The 18,736-nt window shown below is 18.3% G+C and overlaps 4 protein-coding genes across 4 annotated transcripts; 2 read left to right on the forward strand and 2 right to left on the reverse strand.

Annotated features, from left to right (window-relative positions):
* Positions 1-4,834: 4,834 nt before the first annotated feature.
* SRAE_X000224200 (Sulfotransferase domain and P-loop containing nucleoside triphosphate hydrolase domain-containing protein) lies at positions 4,835-5,983 on the forward strand (the record flags this gene model as incomplete). The annotated part of the gene is made up of 2 exons (XM_024645428.1): positions 4,835-5,106; positions 5,149-5,983. The coding sequence occupies 2 exons, from the start codon at positions 4,835-4,837 to the stop codon at positions 5,981-5,983; spliced, it is 1,107 nt and encodes a 368-aa protein (XP_024499712.1).
* Positions 5,984-7,845: 1,862 nt separating this feature from the next.
* SRAE_X000224300 (Hypothetical protein) lies at positions 7,846-8,309 on the reverse strand (the record flags this gene model as incomplete). The annotated part of the gene is made up of 3 exons (XM_024645429.1): positions 7,846-7,926; positions 7,964-8,056; positions 8,097-8,309. The coding sequence occupies 3 exons, from the start codon at positions 8,307-8,309 to the stop codon at positions 7,846-7,848; spliced, it is 387 nt and encodes a 128-aa protein (XP_024499713.1).
* A 2,960-nt stretch (positions 8,310-11,269) lies between these two features.
* Positions 11,270-11,539, forward strand: SRAE_X000224400 (Hypothetical protein; the record flags this gene model as incomplete). Its single annotated transcript, XM_024645431.1, has 1 exon — positions 11,270-11,539. The coding sequence occupies one exon, from the start codon at positions 11,270-11,272 to the stop codon at positions 11,537-11,539; it is 270 nt and encodes an 89-aa protein (XP_024499714.1).
* A 3,114-nt stretch (positions 11,540-14,653) lies between these two features.
* SRAE_X000224500 (Hypothetical protein) lies at positions 14,654-16,376 on the reverse strand (the record flags this gene model as incomplete). Its single annotated transcript, XM_024645432.1, has 3 exons — positions 14,654-15,054; positions 15,112-16,068; positions 16,118-16,376. The coding sequence occupies 3 exons, from the start codon at positions 16,374-16,376 to the stop codon at positions 14,654-14,656; spliced, it is 1,617 nt and encodes a 538-aa protein (XP_024499715.1).
* Positions 16,377-18,736: the final 2,360 nt, after the last annotated feature.

Consider the following 18,736-nt stretch of genomic DNA (forward strand, 5'->3'; position numbering starts at 1 on the left):
AAGTGCCATAATTGTAATCTAAATAAAAAAAAATATTTTAAGAAATAAAATAATTTAAAATTGTATTAAAATATCACAAAGAAACATAAAAATAATTATTTTGTAAATAAATTGTCTTCTTAATTGTTTTAATATCTCTAAAAATTTAAATATTTGTGATCCAAAAGTTTTTTTATAGAAAATATAGTTATTAAACATTAAATAATGTAACAAATAACCTATTTTTTCAATGAGTAAAATTTAAGTAACATCACGGTTCCATGGTGTAGCGGTTAGCACTCAGGACTTTGAATCCTGCGACCCGAGTTCAAATCTCGGTGGAACCTTTCTTTTTATATTTATATATGTATGTTATACTTTTATACGTTCTTTTAAAAGATTTATTCGTAAAATACACTTATTTGAATAGAGTATAAGGCGCCATGGTGTAGTAGTTAGCATCCAGGACTCTGAATCCTGTGACCCGAGTGCAAATCTCGGTGGTGCCTTCTATTTCTTCATTCAAATATCTTTTTCTACTTAAACAATCTTTTATTTCAATTAATTAAAATGACATTTTTCTATTTGTCTGTCAATAATTTTATTCTTCATAGGCTTTTTTTTGTAGTTAACTGTTATATGTAATTTGCTATACATTATTTATTTAAAAAATTATATTATAATTAGTTAAAGATAGCAAAATAGACTTTTTTTAAATATAATTTTAATTTAATCACAAAGTTATAAATTATTACTCATAAACATTAGTCTTTGTTAATTTTTTAATCACTCAAATATTATTTTATTTATTAACAATTTTATATTGTAATTGAAATGTTGTACTAAACATAAAAATTTTATTGTTATTTTCTTTAAAATATCTTCTAAGCCTTTCTTACTATAAAATATATAATACTGTTAATTTTTTAAGTTTTCATACTGATGTTTTATTTGAAAAACTATGTTGATAAATAATTTAAAAGTTAGAGGAAGAGATATATTTATAAAGAAATCTATTTTTTATTAAAAGACTTTTGTATAAATATAATATTTGAATGTCTTAAGGAGAAAATAATTTTTTTACTGTGTCTTTTTAAATATTTCTTTTGTCAGAGATAATATAAAAAAACCAATAAAATTAATTTAATACCCTTTTTCTGTGATGAACCGAAACTTGAGAATAAAGAAGACAATTTATGATGATTTTTTTCAATTTCTTTAAATTGTATTATCATTTCTAGTTTGTTAACAATTTAAAAAAAAACCGAAAAAAATTAATAAATTGAAATATTCAAAAATCCATATTATTCAAGACATTTTGTTAGAAAATATTAAACACATTCAATTACAATTTTTTGACACATATAATTAAGAATAAAAAAGATACATTTATTTTAAATAATGTCTAAAATTTTAAAACGATTTTACTAAAAATTATTTTCATTATCATTAAAGAAGATATTATCAAATTAAATGGCATCATTTAATTGTTGCATAAAAATTATTGCTTTATTAAAATAAAAAATGGATTAAATCTTGATAACATTAACTTAAAATATTATTATAATTTTTCAGTATTAAAAAAGATAGAATAATATAAAAACATAATATATAACTTTTTGTTATTTAGAATTTTATTTCTAATTTTTAAAAATAAATTTACAAAATATATAAACACTAAAATATTTATAAATAATTATTTTTCTAAAAATAAAAATTTTTTTTTAATTATTAAATCATATTTTATTTTATAAATATTTTTGATAACAATTGTTAGATAAACTTAAATTGATGTAAATTTTATTTCTAAAAGCAATATAATACATAGACAATATTCAAATTATAATGGATTATTTTTATGAATAATACTTTTAAAATATATCAAATGTTACCAAATCAAATATCAATGGTTGATAATTTTTTTGATCAATCAAATACATTCAATATATATATATATTTCAACAATATCACAATCATATAATAATGTTACAAAAATTTTAATGTTATCTTTTCTATAGATAATTTATTATTAAATATACTATTTCAAGAAATTGGAAGAAAAAGCGTTTGATTTTTTAATTTAGCAAAAAATTTAATAATTTAAATTTACTTCATAATAAAAATATTCACAAAATCTTATTTTGATATTTCTTGTTAATTCAAATATAGAAGTTGGAATAAAACATTTCAAGTTATTTCATTAATAAAAGTCATGAACAACTTAGTGTAAAAATTCTTGGAATTGTAATGAATTCATCATACATATCACAACACAATTAGTTAATTGATTAGAAAACTAACATATAAACAATTAGTCAGATTAGAATATATATTATATTTTAATATAAATATTTGGATTTTACAGCAAATTTGTTATCATGAAGTTACTCCAAAACTTGCAACATTATCACAATTAAATATTTGTTACGTTAAAATTGTTTTATATGGTACTTTTTATTTAATAACATCAAAAAAAACAACAAAAATATTTTATTTTTCCATTTTTGGATAACTTTAACTATATATCGGTAATTTTTAATGAACGGAAAAATAAGATAATCAACAAATATTATTTGAGTACAATATTTTTTTATGTACTCGAAAACTCAGCGAAACACATCAATAAAGTTTAGTTTGAAAAATGTTTTTAATAAGATCGTTACTGATTCATATTATCTTTCGCATATAGAACAAATGTTTACATTTATTTTTGTATCAAATTTAACAGATGAAAAAATAGTAAAATCAAATGTATATTCTACTTTTTAACAAAATTTGTAAAATTTCTTTAGTAACAATGGGTGATTATATTTATGAATCAAAATTATCATAGCAAAAAATTATTAAAAGTTTTATTTAAGATTTATCAAAAAATTGGATTTGTAAAAATCAACAATTCCATAAAAATAATAATTATTGTATATAAAATATCAAGTTTACTATTCTTATCATAATTTTTAGTTAAAAAAACTTTTCCCATGTTTTTTAAATATTGTTTATTAAAATGTTTTTGTAATATTTGTATTTCTTAAATCTTAATTAAAATAAATGTGTTTGAATAATTTTTTATTTTTTTAAACCATAATTTATAATTTTGTAGTTATTTTTTCAAACTTTTATTATAAAATAAAAAGATTAAAAACTATATATTTTTTTAAGTAAGATTTTTTAAAATAATAGTATAATTAATAAAGAATGAATATTTAATCTAATATACATTATCATCATAAAAAAGAAGTCTATATAAAATTATGAGAAAAAAAGATAATGTGCCAATTACACGGAATAAGAAATATTTTTAATTTTAATTTATTAAAAAAAAAGTTTGGGGTGAAAAATGTTATTAAAAGAGGCAAAATTTTTCCAAGTACTTTTAGAAAATAAAAATTACTCTTAAAAAATTTAAGACATTAAAAGAACATAAAATTTTAAACAACCAAATTATATACCGTATTAGAAAAAAAAATAACATCAAAATTTGATATATTATGTATTTTTAGCATCTTTTTAAAAAAAGTTTTATTAAAACATTAAAATATCTCATAAATAAAAACAACATTTTATGATTATTTAACAATAGATGTAAGTGTAAAAACAAACAAAAGGTTATTATAGTGACTAAATAGATAAAAAAAGTTGAAATTTATTAAGAAAATACACGTATTGTTATTATAGTTGTATAATTATTAGAAATGGTATTTATTAATTTTATGATAAATGGAAACATTTTAAATTGAAATTTTTTAAAAAAACTACAACATTAATAATGTCGTTAAAAGTTTAATATGATTTTTTGATAAATTTTTTAAAAACATTAGTTAAGTTTTAATATGACAAAAAAAAAACTAAAGCATAAATAGTTTATAATTTTAAAGAATAGAAAAGTAAAAAAAAGTTGAAATTTAATATTGTTGAAAAGCAAAGTTATAAATTAAATAAAAATAAAGATTAAAATTTTTTTAATTCGGTAGTTATTTTGATAAAAATTGTATGTTTTAAAGTACCAAAAGTCATAGATTGAGGTTGAAAAAAAATTTAATAATAGTAAAAAATAGTTAATTTTTTTAATTAAATATTACCATACATCTTATATTAATAAAAAATAAAATATGTTATTTTTAATTTATAGTTGTCAAAATTAATAATATTGTATTACATATATATGCTAATGCTACGTTTGTTAAATTATTTTTTTAGATAAAATAAAATTTATCACTAGAATAAAAAAAATAATTATTTAAAATTTATTACAAAAATGTATATCATTGATAGTGATAATAAATTGTATGTTTATTTTTCCAACTAAGCCAAGATAAAGTGTACCGATTTTCAATTTTTAATTATTTGTTATTTTTTAAGCGAAAAATGTATTAACGTATTTTATTGAATATATTGTTTAATTACCTGCATATTTATTACTCATTCTTTACTATGTATATCTTTTTTATTTAAATTTTTTTTATTAAAAATGATTTTGATAGATTTACATTTTATTGTAATATTTTGTATTATTTTCTTTGAAATGCTTTCTATTTTTTATAATTATATATATTTAACAAGTAATAAAAACTGTACTAAAACTTTAAAATAGAAAATTTAAAAAAATATTTTTTTTATAATTTTAAATTTATAATTGTAAAATTTATTTTATTAAATTATCAAATATAAATAATAATTATATCAGTTATTGATTTCAAAATCTATTGCATTATTATTCTTCTAAATTAAAACTATAAATTAATTTTTTTAGGTTATAAATAAAAGCAAAAATTAAAAACATTAAAGAAAGATAATTTTAAGTTTTGGTAATTTGAAAATTTTATCAAATTTTAAATATCCTTTAATATAAATTACCATGATCATTTTTTTTAAAAAAAAACATTTTTACATGCTATTACTTACTATAAATATATTATTTTTAATTATTATCAAAAAAATAAATGATATAAAATATAATGCTTATGAAACAAAATTACTACCAAAAATAGGTGTTTTAAACAATCCTAAAGCAAATTATGAAAATTTAACTTTTAATAATTATTCTCCAGTTATTTTTATTGGTGGTGTTCCAAGATCAGGTACTACATTAATGCGTTCAATGCTAGATGCACATCCATTAGTTAGATGGTAAAAATATTATTTTAAAAAATTTATTTATTTTAATTATAGTGGACAAGAAACAAGGATAATTCCAAGAATTTTATTTATTCGTAACCGTTGGAGATTTGATAATATTGAATGGAAAAGAATATTAAAAGCTGGTATAACAGATGAAATACTTGATGCTGCTATTACATCATTTATAAATAATATTATGGTAGGTCATGGAGAAATGGCTGAAAGACTTTGTAATAAAGATCCATATACATTAAAAAATGCTGTTTATCTTTCTAAATTATATCCTAATTCTAAATTTATATTAATGGTTAGAGATGGTCGAGCAACAGTTTACTCAATTATGACAAGAAAAGTTACTATTACAGGTTTTAATTTAGCAAATTATACGCAATGTATCCAACAATGGAATTTTGTAATTAATGCTATGTATAATGAATGTAAAACTATTGGTAAAGAAAGATGCATGGTAGTTTATTATGAACAATTGATTTTACATCCCCGTAAAACAATGGAAAATGTATTAAATTTTCTAGATCTTCCATGGAATGAGACAGTTCTTAATCATGAAAAATATATTGGTAAAAAAATATTATTATCAAATTTAGAAAGAAGTTCAGATCAAGTTATCAAACCAGTAAATCTGGATGCTTTAACAAAATGGGTTGGAAATGTCCCAGCATATGCTCTACATAACATGGCAACACTTGCTCCAATGTTAAAATTTCTAGGATATGATCCTGAAGGAAATCCACCATACTATGGTTCACCAGATAAAGATGTATTAAAAAAAACAGAAGATATACATCTTCATGAAAAAAAATGGTATAATAAAGCTATCAAAGTTGCATATAATGCTTATGAAGTTCAAAAGCCAAAAGACATATAAAAATTAATTACAATACGGGTATTGGAAAATCTATTATTTTAACAAAAAAATTTTTCTATCACATCAATTTTTCAAACTTTTTCACATAAAAATTATACAAAAAGTTTTTACTAATCATATATTTATGATAAAAAAAAACAAAAAAAGTTGATATATCCAAAACTTTAGTTTTTTTATACAATTAGAACTTATAACTATATTTTTTTATAAAAATAAAACATTATAGTGTGTTCTTTAAGTTTTTTTGTTAATTTGACTTTTTTATAATTTTAATTTAAAAAAAGATATTTTATAATAAACAATATTGATATATTTTTTTCAATAATAAATATTAATTAAAGAAAAAACTAAATTAAATTTTATATGTTTTTTAATAAATAAATAAACTACATAATAAAATTAAAAAAATTTCAATTTATTTAATTAATTATCTCTATGCGCCCCACAGTCTTTTACGTGTAGATTTGTATCTGTGACTCAGGAAAATTCTTTCATTTTCAAATATATATATACATTTTGTAATTGAGTAAGTTTATATTATCAGTTATAATAGAAAAAAAAATATAAGTTAATTTAGTTAAAACGGCATCATTATATTATGGAGTATCTTTTATCCCTTTCTTTTTCTTTATATATTCTTCATTTCCAGCTCTACTTATTTGCCATAGTGCCCCACTTAAGATATCATTGCACTATCATTGACAAATTGGTCTTTATAGTTTTTTTTAATCTTTAATACATAACGACAAGAATCAACTAGAGAAAATTTTTTTTAATTTGTACATTTTATAGCATATTTTATGTAAAAAAAATAAAAAACAGAATCAAAATACGCTCAAAGTCAAAGTGCCTTTTGTAGATGACGATATAGATATTGCCATTAAGAAATCACACTTTCTAGAAACATAAAAAAAATAAATCATTTGAATGTTTTTTAAATTCTATTGCTTTGTATTTACTTATTAATTACATTTTTTCACAAAAAAAAACTAATGATTTAAGAATTCTAGTAAATTTAAAAAAATATTACTTTATATGATTAAAAAAATTGTTAATTTTTTTTTGTAGATAACAGTTTGTTTGATAACTAAAAATTTAAACCATTGCTAACTACAGGTAACGTTTACGTTTTGAATGTAAAAAGTTAAAAGTTTAGAAAAAAAATTTTTGGCTTTTTTTTCTATTGCGTACAAATTTTTTTTTATTTAAAATCAAAAAATCACCTATTAATATAAATAAAAACACTGTTACACACGATTCTTTTTTCTATGTTTTAGTATCATACTATTTCTATAATTTTTTTGTTCTTAATAAAAAGGTTAAAAAACCTCATACTTCTTTTTAAAATTTATTTTAATTGTACTGTTAATTAATCACAACTTTTTTAAAGCTATTAAATCACTATAATGATGGGGAATTAAATTGCCTTATGTAAATCTTTTTCAAATGAGATAAGTAATGCTAGAAACAATAATTTTGCTCTTGAGAATAAGGTAAAAAGTTATTTCTGCTATTTTAAAGTTTTAAAATTATAAGATTAAAAATTTTAAAAATTAACATATTTAGAAAAATCAAAAAAATTTTAGAAAACATTGTTTGCTTTATTTTAAAAAATATAGCTATCAACTAAATGAAACTTTTACAAATTTGAATTCTATTTTAAAACATATATTCAATTTTTTTATATCTTTATTGAAAAAAATGACAATAAACACTGAATTTTTTTATATAAAATAAACTATATATATTTTTAATTTTTTAAATAACTTAAAAATTGTTTCTTGCATGATAAATTGTATTATTCATATTTAGTTTATAAAAATATTCTAATGTTTACCATAACTTTTTTAAATTCCTAATATTTAAAAAAGTTTAGAAACTCTATCTTTTAATTTTTTTCCTAAACCGCTAGCTTTGTTTTTCAATTTGTCTGTCATTTCCAACTAAAAAAATAGATAAAACGTTGTATTTATAACTTACACCTTTTCGAACTTTAGAATTTTGTTTAAGCTTTTCACTTACTTCATTCTTGGCATTTTCTAATTTTGATTTTACGTTGTTTTTAATTTGATCCTAAAAGAAATTTAAAAGACAGTTTTATATTTTTACTTACAAATTTGGATTTAAATACTTTTGTTTTTTTATTGAACTTATCTTTAAAATTACCAAATAAACTTTTTTTTCCTTGAACTACTTCTTCTTCAGACAAATTGTTTTCTTGTGATGATACAGCTACTTGACTTGAACTTTCTTCAGAAGAAACTTTTTGTAAACTGAATTGAATGGCGAAGATGGCAAAGATCGCTAAATATTTTATAAAATGCATTTTGATTATGCTTCTCTTTACAAACTGTATTCCTTTTATATTATTTTGAATGTATTTAGTTTTAACTAAAAACTTTAACATATTAAATATTAAAAAATGTGGTCAAATATATAATAATAAAAAAAAGGTTTTTCTTTGTACAAAATTATATTTGTAATTTTTTTTACCAAAGTTTTTTTTCTATTTAACATAATTTTATAAAATATAAAACATTATTTATTTAGTATTTTTTTTTGATGTAAATTTTTAATATATTATTTAATTTGGAAAACATTAATTACATATCCAAGTGGATAAAAAGTAAATTGAAATCAATTGATGTAAAATTTTTAAATGCTTTTATACTAATTTTTTTATGGTACATTTTATGATACAACATACTTCAATACATTGTTGTTGGTATAAATTTTTTTTGTATGAATAAATAAAAAACCAATAGTTTGTACTATATCTTATAATTAAAATTTTAAGGTCTTTATGTTAAAAATAAGTTTTTTGATTATAGTACTAACAGAATTTCAAACTTATTTTACTTTGTCGTCTTCAGCTCTAAAATGTTAAAAAATTATACAATAATGTTTAACAAAATCAAAACTTATTTTTTTTAATAAGCTTTACATAGAAGAGTGTAGATTATATAATAAAATATTTTTTTGATTAAATTTTTTATTTTTATCAATTTTTTTAATTTTTATAAAATTTTTATCGTGATAAAAAAAAAATTATTATTGCAATACCACAACATTTTAGAAAATACATCAAATACTTGTTACAAACTTTTCAATAAATTTTACTATTTTCTTGATATATAATTAGTATTCATGTTATTATTAGAATTATTAAAATTAAATCATAAATTAACAATTAAAAAAAACTATTTTGTTATATTATCTTATAATAAGCAAGAAAAAAAAAATTTTTAAATTAAATGAATTAGATCTTGTTAAAACATATTTATATATATAATAAAGTTTTATTAGCATTAAAAAAATTTTTTTTTTTAAATTTGAATTATCAATGTTTTGTAAATTATCAGCAGTGAATTTTAAAAAATTTGAAAAACTAGGAGAATTTTATATGTATAAACAAGAAACAAATTGTGCAAATCAATTTAGTTAATTTTATTTTTTAATAAATTTTATAAAATAAAACAATGTATTGATAAAAAAGAGCAATTAATATTTAAAAAAAATTACATTTTTACATGAAGATACAGCAAAAGCTATCAGTTAAGCATTTACCACAAAACAGTCATTTGATATGATTTTAAAGAAAAATTAAACTTAAGGATACCTAAAAATAATAATGGTTTTTATGTTAACTTGTTGTAAAAAGTAATTTCAAGCTATATATGAAACTTTGAAGTTATATTAAAAATTATAAAGATTATGTACTTTTTTCAAAAAAGTAATGTATTTGACAACTGTTTTTTCTATATTTTAATTGTTACAACATTTTTATTTCTTTTTTAATTCATAAGATATTTTTTAAAAACTACTTTAACTGGCTTTTTAATAGTATTATACTTTTTACTTAAATTGGTCATAACGTTATGCAAAGTATTTATTTTAATTTGAAAATGATAAAATCTATTGTTTAATTTGTGTTTTTTTTTCAATAAAATTAATTTGTTTTTGTTAGTATATTATTCATTCTTAAAATGTTACAATTTTAAAAATTTTATGCTACCTTTAAAAAAAAGTATTTAGAATAATATGTTGACTAAAAATTAAAAAATTGTAAGAAAATTATTGTTATTTAATGTATAACACTCAACAATTTTTACCCTGTTTTTAAAAAAGTTAAATTTTTTAAAAATACTTTCTTAAGTTAAATTTCTATTGGTGTTCGAACCTGTACAACAAAAAAGAATATAAAAAACATATTATCATTATATAAAAACTTATAATCAATTTGTTTGAGTTAATCCCATTTAACTTTTAAATGATACCATTTTATTAGTATTATATTAATTCTAAGAGTTTTTTTTAAAAAAAAATAGTCTTTAAGATAAGTTTTTATGAATACTTATTTAGTACTGATAATTTATTTTTAATTTTAATTCACAATAATTTGCTAAATTTATACATTAAATTGTCTGAAGTAACTCAGTTTAATAATAATTGTAATTTTTATATATGATAAAATAATTCTAATATTTAATGAACTATAAATTTATACAATTTTTTTAAAAAAAATATTTTATTTTATAGAAGTTTAATATACCATAGTAGTTTACACAGGTTTATGCTTTCAGTGTTAATATATACAAAACGTATGTTTTTTTGTTGATTATTTAAAAACAAGATGGTCATATTATTGGTATAACAATAAAATCCAGGAAATAAAATATGAATAGTCAAAAAACGTTTTGTAGAATTATAACTAATACGTCATATTATTACATATAGAAGAATTTTAAAATGTATAAAAATTTAACCAAATTAAAAAAGTATAAGTGCTTCATTAATAAATGTATAATAAAAATGACCTAATATTCATTATTAAATTGAGTCTTAAAGATATCTTATGGCATAATTTTAAGAAAAAGCATTGTTTTAAAGACTGTATTATAGTATCATTATACTAATTTTAAAACAAAAGTAATATCAGATAGATGCAATTTTGTATTAAAAAAAAAAAGTTTTTTAATTTGCATTAAAAAAATTGTTTTTAGAAATATAAATAAAGATACAATAAATATTTTATTTTTAGATTTACAAAGCCACAAATAGGTGCGATAAATGTTTTCATACTTTTTCACGATTATTGTAGAAAATAAAAGTTGCTACTGCTAAATAAACAAACATTGTATCCATAAAATATTTTAAATTGTATTTAAACAGAAAATATTTTTTATAAATAATTAAATTCAAAAATTAAATTCAAAATATTTTGAAAGTAAAAAAATTATATAAATAGTCTTTGATTTTATCGTTTACCATAAAATTAATTTTTTAATGTTATCTTTGAAGCTTAACATTTTGATTATTTCTACGTTACTTTTTAGTACATCTTTATCTCAAGATTATCAAAATGTGGATTCTAGATCTATGATTTTAGACAATTATATGGCACAAAATGATGTATCAGTAGAATTCATAAATAAAAAACCATTGAAGAATGTTTTTTTAAAAGATGATGCAATTGAATTTTTTTCAAGATCAAAACGCAAAACATTTGGTAGTAGACTAAAAGCAGAACAATTAAGAAATAAACAAGCATTTTGACAAAAACAACAAGTACTTCAACAATGTTGAAAATTACATTCTAAAATCCAAAAACAATTTAGAGAACGAGAAAAAAAATTAAGACAAAATTTTGAAAGAAACATTAATAATTAAAACGTGATATATAATCAAAAACATTACAATCGTTACAAAAATTGACATCAATTAACAAAATAACAACAACAGAAATGATAACAAAAGCTATTAGTTTACAGAAGGAAAAAAATGCTTCATATGAGGCTAAAATAAAAGCTGTTGAAAAAGAGGAATTAAACTTTAAAAAAAAGAACTACAAGTAATAGATGTTGATGATGTTTTTTGATTTGTAATAAATGGTATAATATAAAATGGTGCTTTTTAAAGCAATAATTTAGCAAATAATTTTTTTGTGCTAAAAACTATGTGTAGTAGTAATTATATTAAAAAAAATTGATTAAGTTAATTTACTTAAATATTAAAATTATAAAATTTTTAATCCAATATAAAAAATGTTTTTAAAATATAAATTGATTATATATCTCATTTACTTATGTGTTTCACATTAATAAAAAAAATATTTATGCTTTACCATTTTATTTAAAAATTGTTCTTTTTGATCATTAATATTTTGCATTTATGATATAATATTATTTAGTTTTGCTTTATGTAACAAAAACTTTAGTTATAACTTTACAACATTAAATATATTATATATTTTAACAAACTTTTATTATATTAGTAACCCTGGAATAAAAATTAATAATAATTTTCCTTTAATGGAAATGTATATATTGTTTTTTTGTTTATGACATATATATTGAGTTTATTTTATGACAAAATTTTTCAATAAGAAATAAATGAATTAAGTAGATAAAAAAAAATCAATTATAAATAATAAATATAGGGTAAGCAAACTTTATAGCTATAAAGTTAAAAAATTAGTTTATATAAAAATAAGATATATTTATAATTTATAAAAAAAATTTATCTAGTTATCCTTTTAACTTTATGAAACTATTATAAAATTATTTTTATAAAAATTTTAATCTTATATCTCTTTATGATCTTATTTAAGTAAGTTCTAATTTTTTTACATTGAACATTATATAATATTTCATGTGAATATAGCTGTGTATAAAAAACATTTATAACTAATTTATCAACATGTCAATTTCATTAAATGTTTATTTCCTGAATCATTAATAGTGAAAAGTAATAAATTACTATTAAATAAGATAATCTTGTTTTAATTAAAACAAAAATTCAAAATTATCAAAATTAATATAATTCAATTTGGTGAAAGAATTTATGATAACACAAAGTTTGTTTTTTAATTCATCTACTTACAACTATATATCAATTAATCATTTTAATGTTGTTTATATTCATTGACATATCAAAATAATCTTTATGTAAAAAAAAATTTTTGTATAATACTTGAATTATTAATATCTCTTTTACGTAATTGGCAAAATGATGTTATGATGGTATAGAACGTTTAATTTAGAAGACACTTTTAAATAAAAAACAGAAAATGTATATACATAATAATAATTTATTAATTATGATAATAAATCTATCTTATTAGTTTCGCTTTGTAATCAAGCCAATTTAATAATAAAAATTTTTTTTTGTAAAGATAGTAGAAATAGAATACAGTTAAAAAAGTATTTTAACATTATACAATAATATATGCATAAATTGAAAAGTCATAAATAACCTAAATACATTATTTTTATTCCATATTAATTTGTGACATTTAATTTTATATTTTTAAAATGAATATAAAAATAAGCAATATTTCAAACATTTTACAAAAATTATTATTCTTTTTCAAAAATCTAAACAATACCAAAAAACTGCTTTCTGTTTAAATTAATTTTTAGTTTATTAGTATTTGTAATTTTATATGATACTAAAATTAAAGTTTTGTCTTAAGATATTGTAGTTTTCATATATTTATTTTCTTTTTTAATTAAAGAAAAAGACTGGTAGGGAAAGTTTTTTTATCATGACAATTTAAAAAAATAATAACTAATTAGTTAACATTATTAATTAAATGTTAAACACAATTTGATAAATTAATGTTTGATCATATTTTTAAAGTTGTTAAAATTTATAAATACAAATCATTATAAAATTTCTCTTCTTTGAAAAAATATTGAAAGATTCTAAAGAACTATTAAAAATTGTTTTTGACATAATTTTTTTTTATATATCAAAAGCATAACTAAATGTCAAAATTAAAGAAATATAATTTTTATTGTACTTCTTTGTAATACAATTATAAATAAAAGTTTTAAAATCATAGTTATATAAACTTATATAATTTTATTTAAAATGTTTTACATTAAAAAAAAATAAATAAAATAGTAAACATAATGACATAAATTGATATATACATTTTTAATAAAATTTTACTCAATGTTTTTCTAATTATTTATTTCAAAGCTAAATATTTATTTAGTTTATAACTTAAATTTTTTACAAAAAATATTACAGTTAAAATCATAAAAATAATAATTGCTAAATTAAAAGTAATAAAACATATTTTAATTTAATATGGTAAAATTGTAATAGTTGTAACGTTAAAGCCTACAATTTTTTAATTTTTATTCATATTATTTTCATGTTCAATAAATGATGTGTCTTTAATTTTTAAAATTGTATTATAAAATTATTGATGATAACCTTATTAATAATTCTTTTCAAATTTTTGTCTTCTATTATAAACAAATCAAACATTTTTATTCACTTAGAATAGTAAAAGTTTTCATAATTTTATTTAAAAAGTTCTTTAGTATGACTTTAATATTAAATATATGAAAATAACAGTTGTCAAGTTATAATTGTTTTTTTTACAATAAAATATGTTAAAAAAAAATAAAAATTAAAAAAAAATTTTATTTAACAAAGTACATTTTATATGAGTTAAATATTAACTTATAAATTTTTTAAATAATTTAAGTACTATAAAAATAAATTTAGTTTTAATTTACAAAAAACTATTTATTACGCCTTTACCAATATATGCAATTTATTTTTTAAATTTTTTTGTACTTCAAAACCAATATAAATATACCAAATATAATTTGCAATTTCTTTGTTTTTTGTTAATTTATAATAAATAGAAAATCATGATTTTTTTACATTAAACATTCTTTTCCAACCAATAATTTCATTTTCAATTGAATAACCATTATTTGGATATGAATTACCATTAACATAATCATGTCTTTGGTAACTTATATCATTTGTTCTATAGTTATCATATTGATTATAGTATGATCTTGGCAATCCTTTATCTACAATATTGTGTTCAAGTTTAGAAAAAATATTATTTTTTCTATCACAATCATAAACATTAACATCAATTGCTCTATTACAACCTGTTTTTCCGTTACCTGTTGTACAGATAACAGTACCACATGATTTTGGACAGATTATTCGAATACGTTGCCAATAACCATCACACATACCATTTAATGCCCATGAACAACATTTAGTTGATAAATCACGTAAACCGTTAGAAAATTCTAAAATAATTATATAAATTCAATAAAAAAAAATTAATATTATTTTTTTTATCTTACCTGAATTACTATATAAAACTTTCTTTTTTAATTTTTTATTTCCTTGTTTCCATGTAGTTTTTTTATAATTATAACCATCAAAATAATAACCATATTTTGATGGTAATGTTGGTACATGTTGGAGACGATTTTTACTTTTATAATTTGTTACTTTATTATATTGTATTGATTCTTTTGTTGGCTCATAACCAGGTAAATTATTTTCATGATTATGTAAATTATATGTAAAAAGAGGTGTTGGTATAATAAATGAAGCTGATTCTGGTTTTGTATTATAATCTACAGGATGTGGAAAAATAATTTGTGATGGTTGAATATTCATTGAAGGTAATACAGATTGAACATTTACTGAAGAAATTGATGGTTGAATCTCAATTGAAGGCATTAAGTGTTGTATATTTATTGAAGAAATTGGTCGTTGAACTTCTAATGATGGCATTAATGGTTGTACATTTATTGATGGCATAGATGGTTGAGTTATTCCATAATTATCAATTATTTCATTTGATATTTGTATTGGTGCTTCTGTTGTAGTAGTAATGTAATTTGAATGTGTTGGAACGACAACAGGACGATAATATGATGATGGTGTTGATCCTAAAAATTGATTTTCATAAACATTTTTTGTTGCAACAAATGGTTCATCAACATTAAAAGTAACATCTTCTTCATAATTTTTTGCTTGATCTATATATGGTGTTGTTGTAGGTGGAGTGTCAACAATAAATTCTTCATCTTTTATTGATAATAAATTTTTATTTTCATAAATAGTATTATCTGGAGCCATTGATGGTGGATGAGGTTCAAGTGATGGTGGTGATCTATAACTATTTGACATAATATCATTAAATTTTTTTGTTACTGGTGGACCTTCTGGTTCATTAATTTGAAATTCTTCTAATGAATAACCATTTTTAATTAAATGTAGCTGTAATTCTTCTGAACATTTTATTGGTACTAAAAAATATTTTTTGTTAATAATTTTAAAAATAAATAAATAACATACATATATTACATGTGAAAATTTTGTCATTTATATTAACACCAGCCATACAGACTTCTTTAATATTGTTACATTTAATTCTACAATTAGATTGAGCAGGAAGCCAATTAGGGTCAGCAAAAAGATCACCACAAATTTTTTCATTTGTATATAAAAATTTTGCAATAGGATCATTTTTTTTAACACAATAAGTAATTGAAGCTGATAAGGTTAAACTTATTATACAATATAAAAAAAAATATTTGTTTGTGAAATGTAACATCTAAAAATTTATTTAATATATATAAATAATATTATTATTATTTTTTTTAACATTTTTTTAACATATTAAAAAGAAAATTTAAAAAGAAAATTAAAAATTAATATTTAATATTTGTAATAGGATATTATATATATGAATATAAAAATATAATAGAAAATAAATAATGTTATTTAGCTACTTAAATGATAGAGATATAAAAGAAATTATGAATATGTTTTAAATATAAGAAATAGTTTATTATTTAAACCATTATATTTATCAAACATTATCAAGTACTATTTAAGGAATAACGATTTTATTTATTGAAACTTTCAATAGACAAGTGGAATTTTTATAAATAAATGAAGAATATGAAAAATAAAGAAGTATGTAAAATAAAATATTTGGTAAATGAAAGAAATGAGGTAAAAATAAAAGACAATTTTTCTTTTTATCCTCTTTTTTTTTCCTTTCTTGGATATACTAGGTATTTTATAAAAGTAAACTCATTATGTAAATAAGAAAATTAATATAATTTTTTAGATGATTTATTTATATATATATATTAGAAAGTTTTATGGTAATATCAAAAGCCTATAGGAAAGTATTAAATATATATTTACCTATAAATATCACGCTGAGATGAAAAGAAAGTTTTTAAAGAGGGAAAATTTTATGTTACATAATAAGACAATAAAAAAATGATAATTCTTTGAAAATAAAATAATTTAATATATATCTAACTCATTAGAAATAAAGTATTATCTCAGATAAAATGTTCTTATTGTCCTTGATATATTTTGTAAATATATACATATATTAATGATAACGGATTAATTTTATATTATTTTAAAAATCTAATTAAATAAATTTATATTCAGTAATCATTTCATTTATTTTAAGGCTCCACATTGTAGTAAACATAAAATGATATCTTTTGGTCATTGGCATTTTTATAATAACTGGACGTCATTTTTTTTTGTTACTAAGTATTTAAATAATCGTATTTCAAATACCATATCTTAAGACACATTAAATATTATATATTTTTGTATAGAAAATCAGTTTAAATTTCTTTAATTTAATATAAAAAAAGGTTTGAATGGATAAAATATCCAAAAAAAAAAATTTTCTTTCAAAAGTTGTAAACACTTATTCATAATTTTTATTAAAAAAAATTAAGCTTAAATTGATATAAAAAATATTTTTATTTCTTTTCTTTAATAAAAATATTATGTAACCCTTTTTTATTTTTATATTTATGTAGAAAATAATAATAAAATATGGACGACCTAATTATTCAATTTCAAAATTTTAAAATATCTTCTTGGCAAAAACAACAACGATGTACATGAAAAAAAAAAATAAAACCATTAGTTATTTATTGTGATATTGTATTGTGAATATACTGTTCAAATACTCACTAATCCCTGAAATTAATTTAAATTTTTGTTATATATCATATTACAGAGTCAATTTCTTTTAATATTTTTAAAATTATTTTCAAATAAGTAAATTATTATCTTATAAGATTATTGTAATTCTTTCTATTATTTATCTCTTAGACATAGATTGAAACATAAGATGATTTATAATATGAATTGTTTTGTCAATAAAATTTAGAACACACATATTTATATACTAATTTATATAAATGATTAAAAAGAATAAAAATAGATAATATAAAAATATTATCTTTTTTGGAATTTTTTATATATATCTCTGTTCCAGGTTAAATGAATAATTTATTATCTTTCAAAGTAATTTACATTAACAGATTCTTTTACACATATATATTAATAATGACTATTTTAGATGATTGAACTCTTATACCAGTTATCAAAATTACCCAAAGTACAAGGATAAATAATCATATATCGTGATATTTATTAAAGAAAAGTATTTAATCAAATAATAATATTATATCTTGTAAGTATTAACTTGAAGTATCAAAAATTAAACTCACCTTTTTATACATTATGATTAAATAACCTTTTTATATTTGTAAATAATTTAAATGAAGTATTAAAATAAACTAAAATTACATTTTATAAATATAAAAATACTTTCAATTTTAATAAAAATAAAAAATAATATTTTAAAAAAAAATTTATTATGATAATTGTAGTATTTTAATATTAAAAAAAAAATTATAATAAATGTTTATTGTTATGTAATGTTATTCTTAATAAAACAATTTTTTATTTCCAAAACAATTGTAAAATAAATATTAAAGAATAAATTGCTTTTTTTTGGTTAATATAGCTCCAAACGATTATATTATCAAATATTAGTTGATGATTAAAAAAAACATCGTTCTATTAAACTTGTCATTTTTGTATAGAAATAAAAATCCAGACAAACTTTTTTTTGTAATTAAA

Source organism: Strongyloides ratti, scaffold srae_chrx_scaffold0000005 (assembly GCF_001040885.1).
Source record: "Strongyloides ratti genome assembly S_ratti_ED321, scaffold srae_chrx_scaffold0000005".
Taxonomy (NCBI): domain Eukaryota; kingdom Metazoa; phylum Nematoda; class Chromadorea; order Rhabditida; family Strongyloididae; genus Strongyloides; species Strongyloides ratti.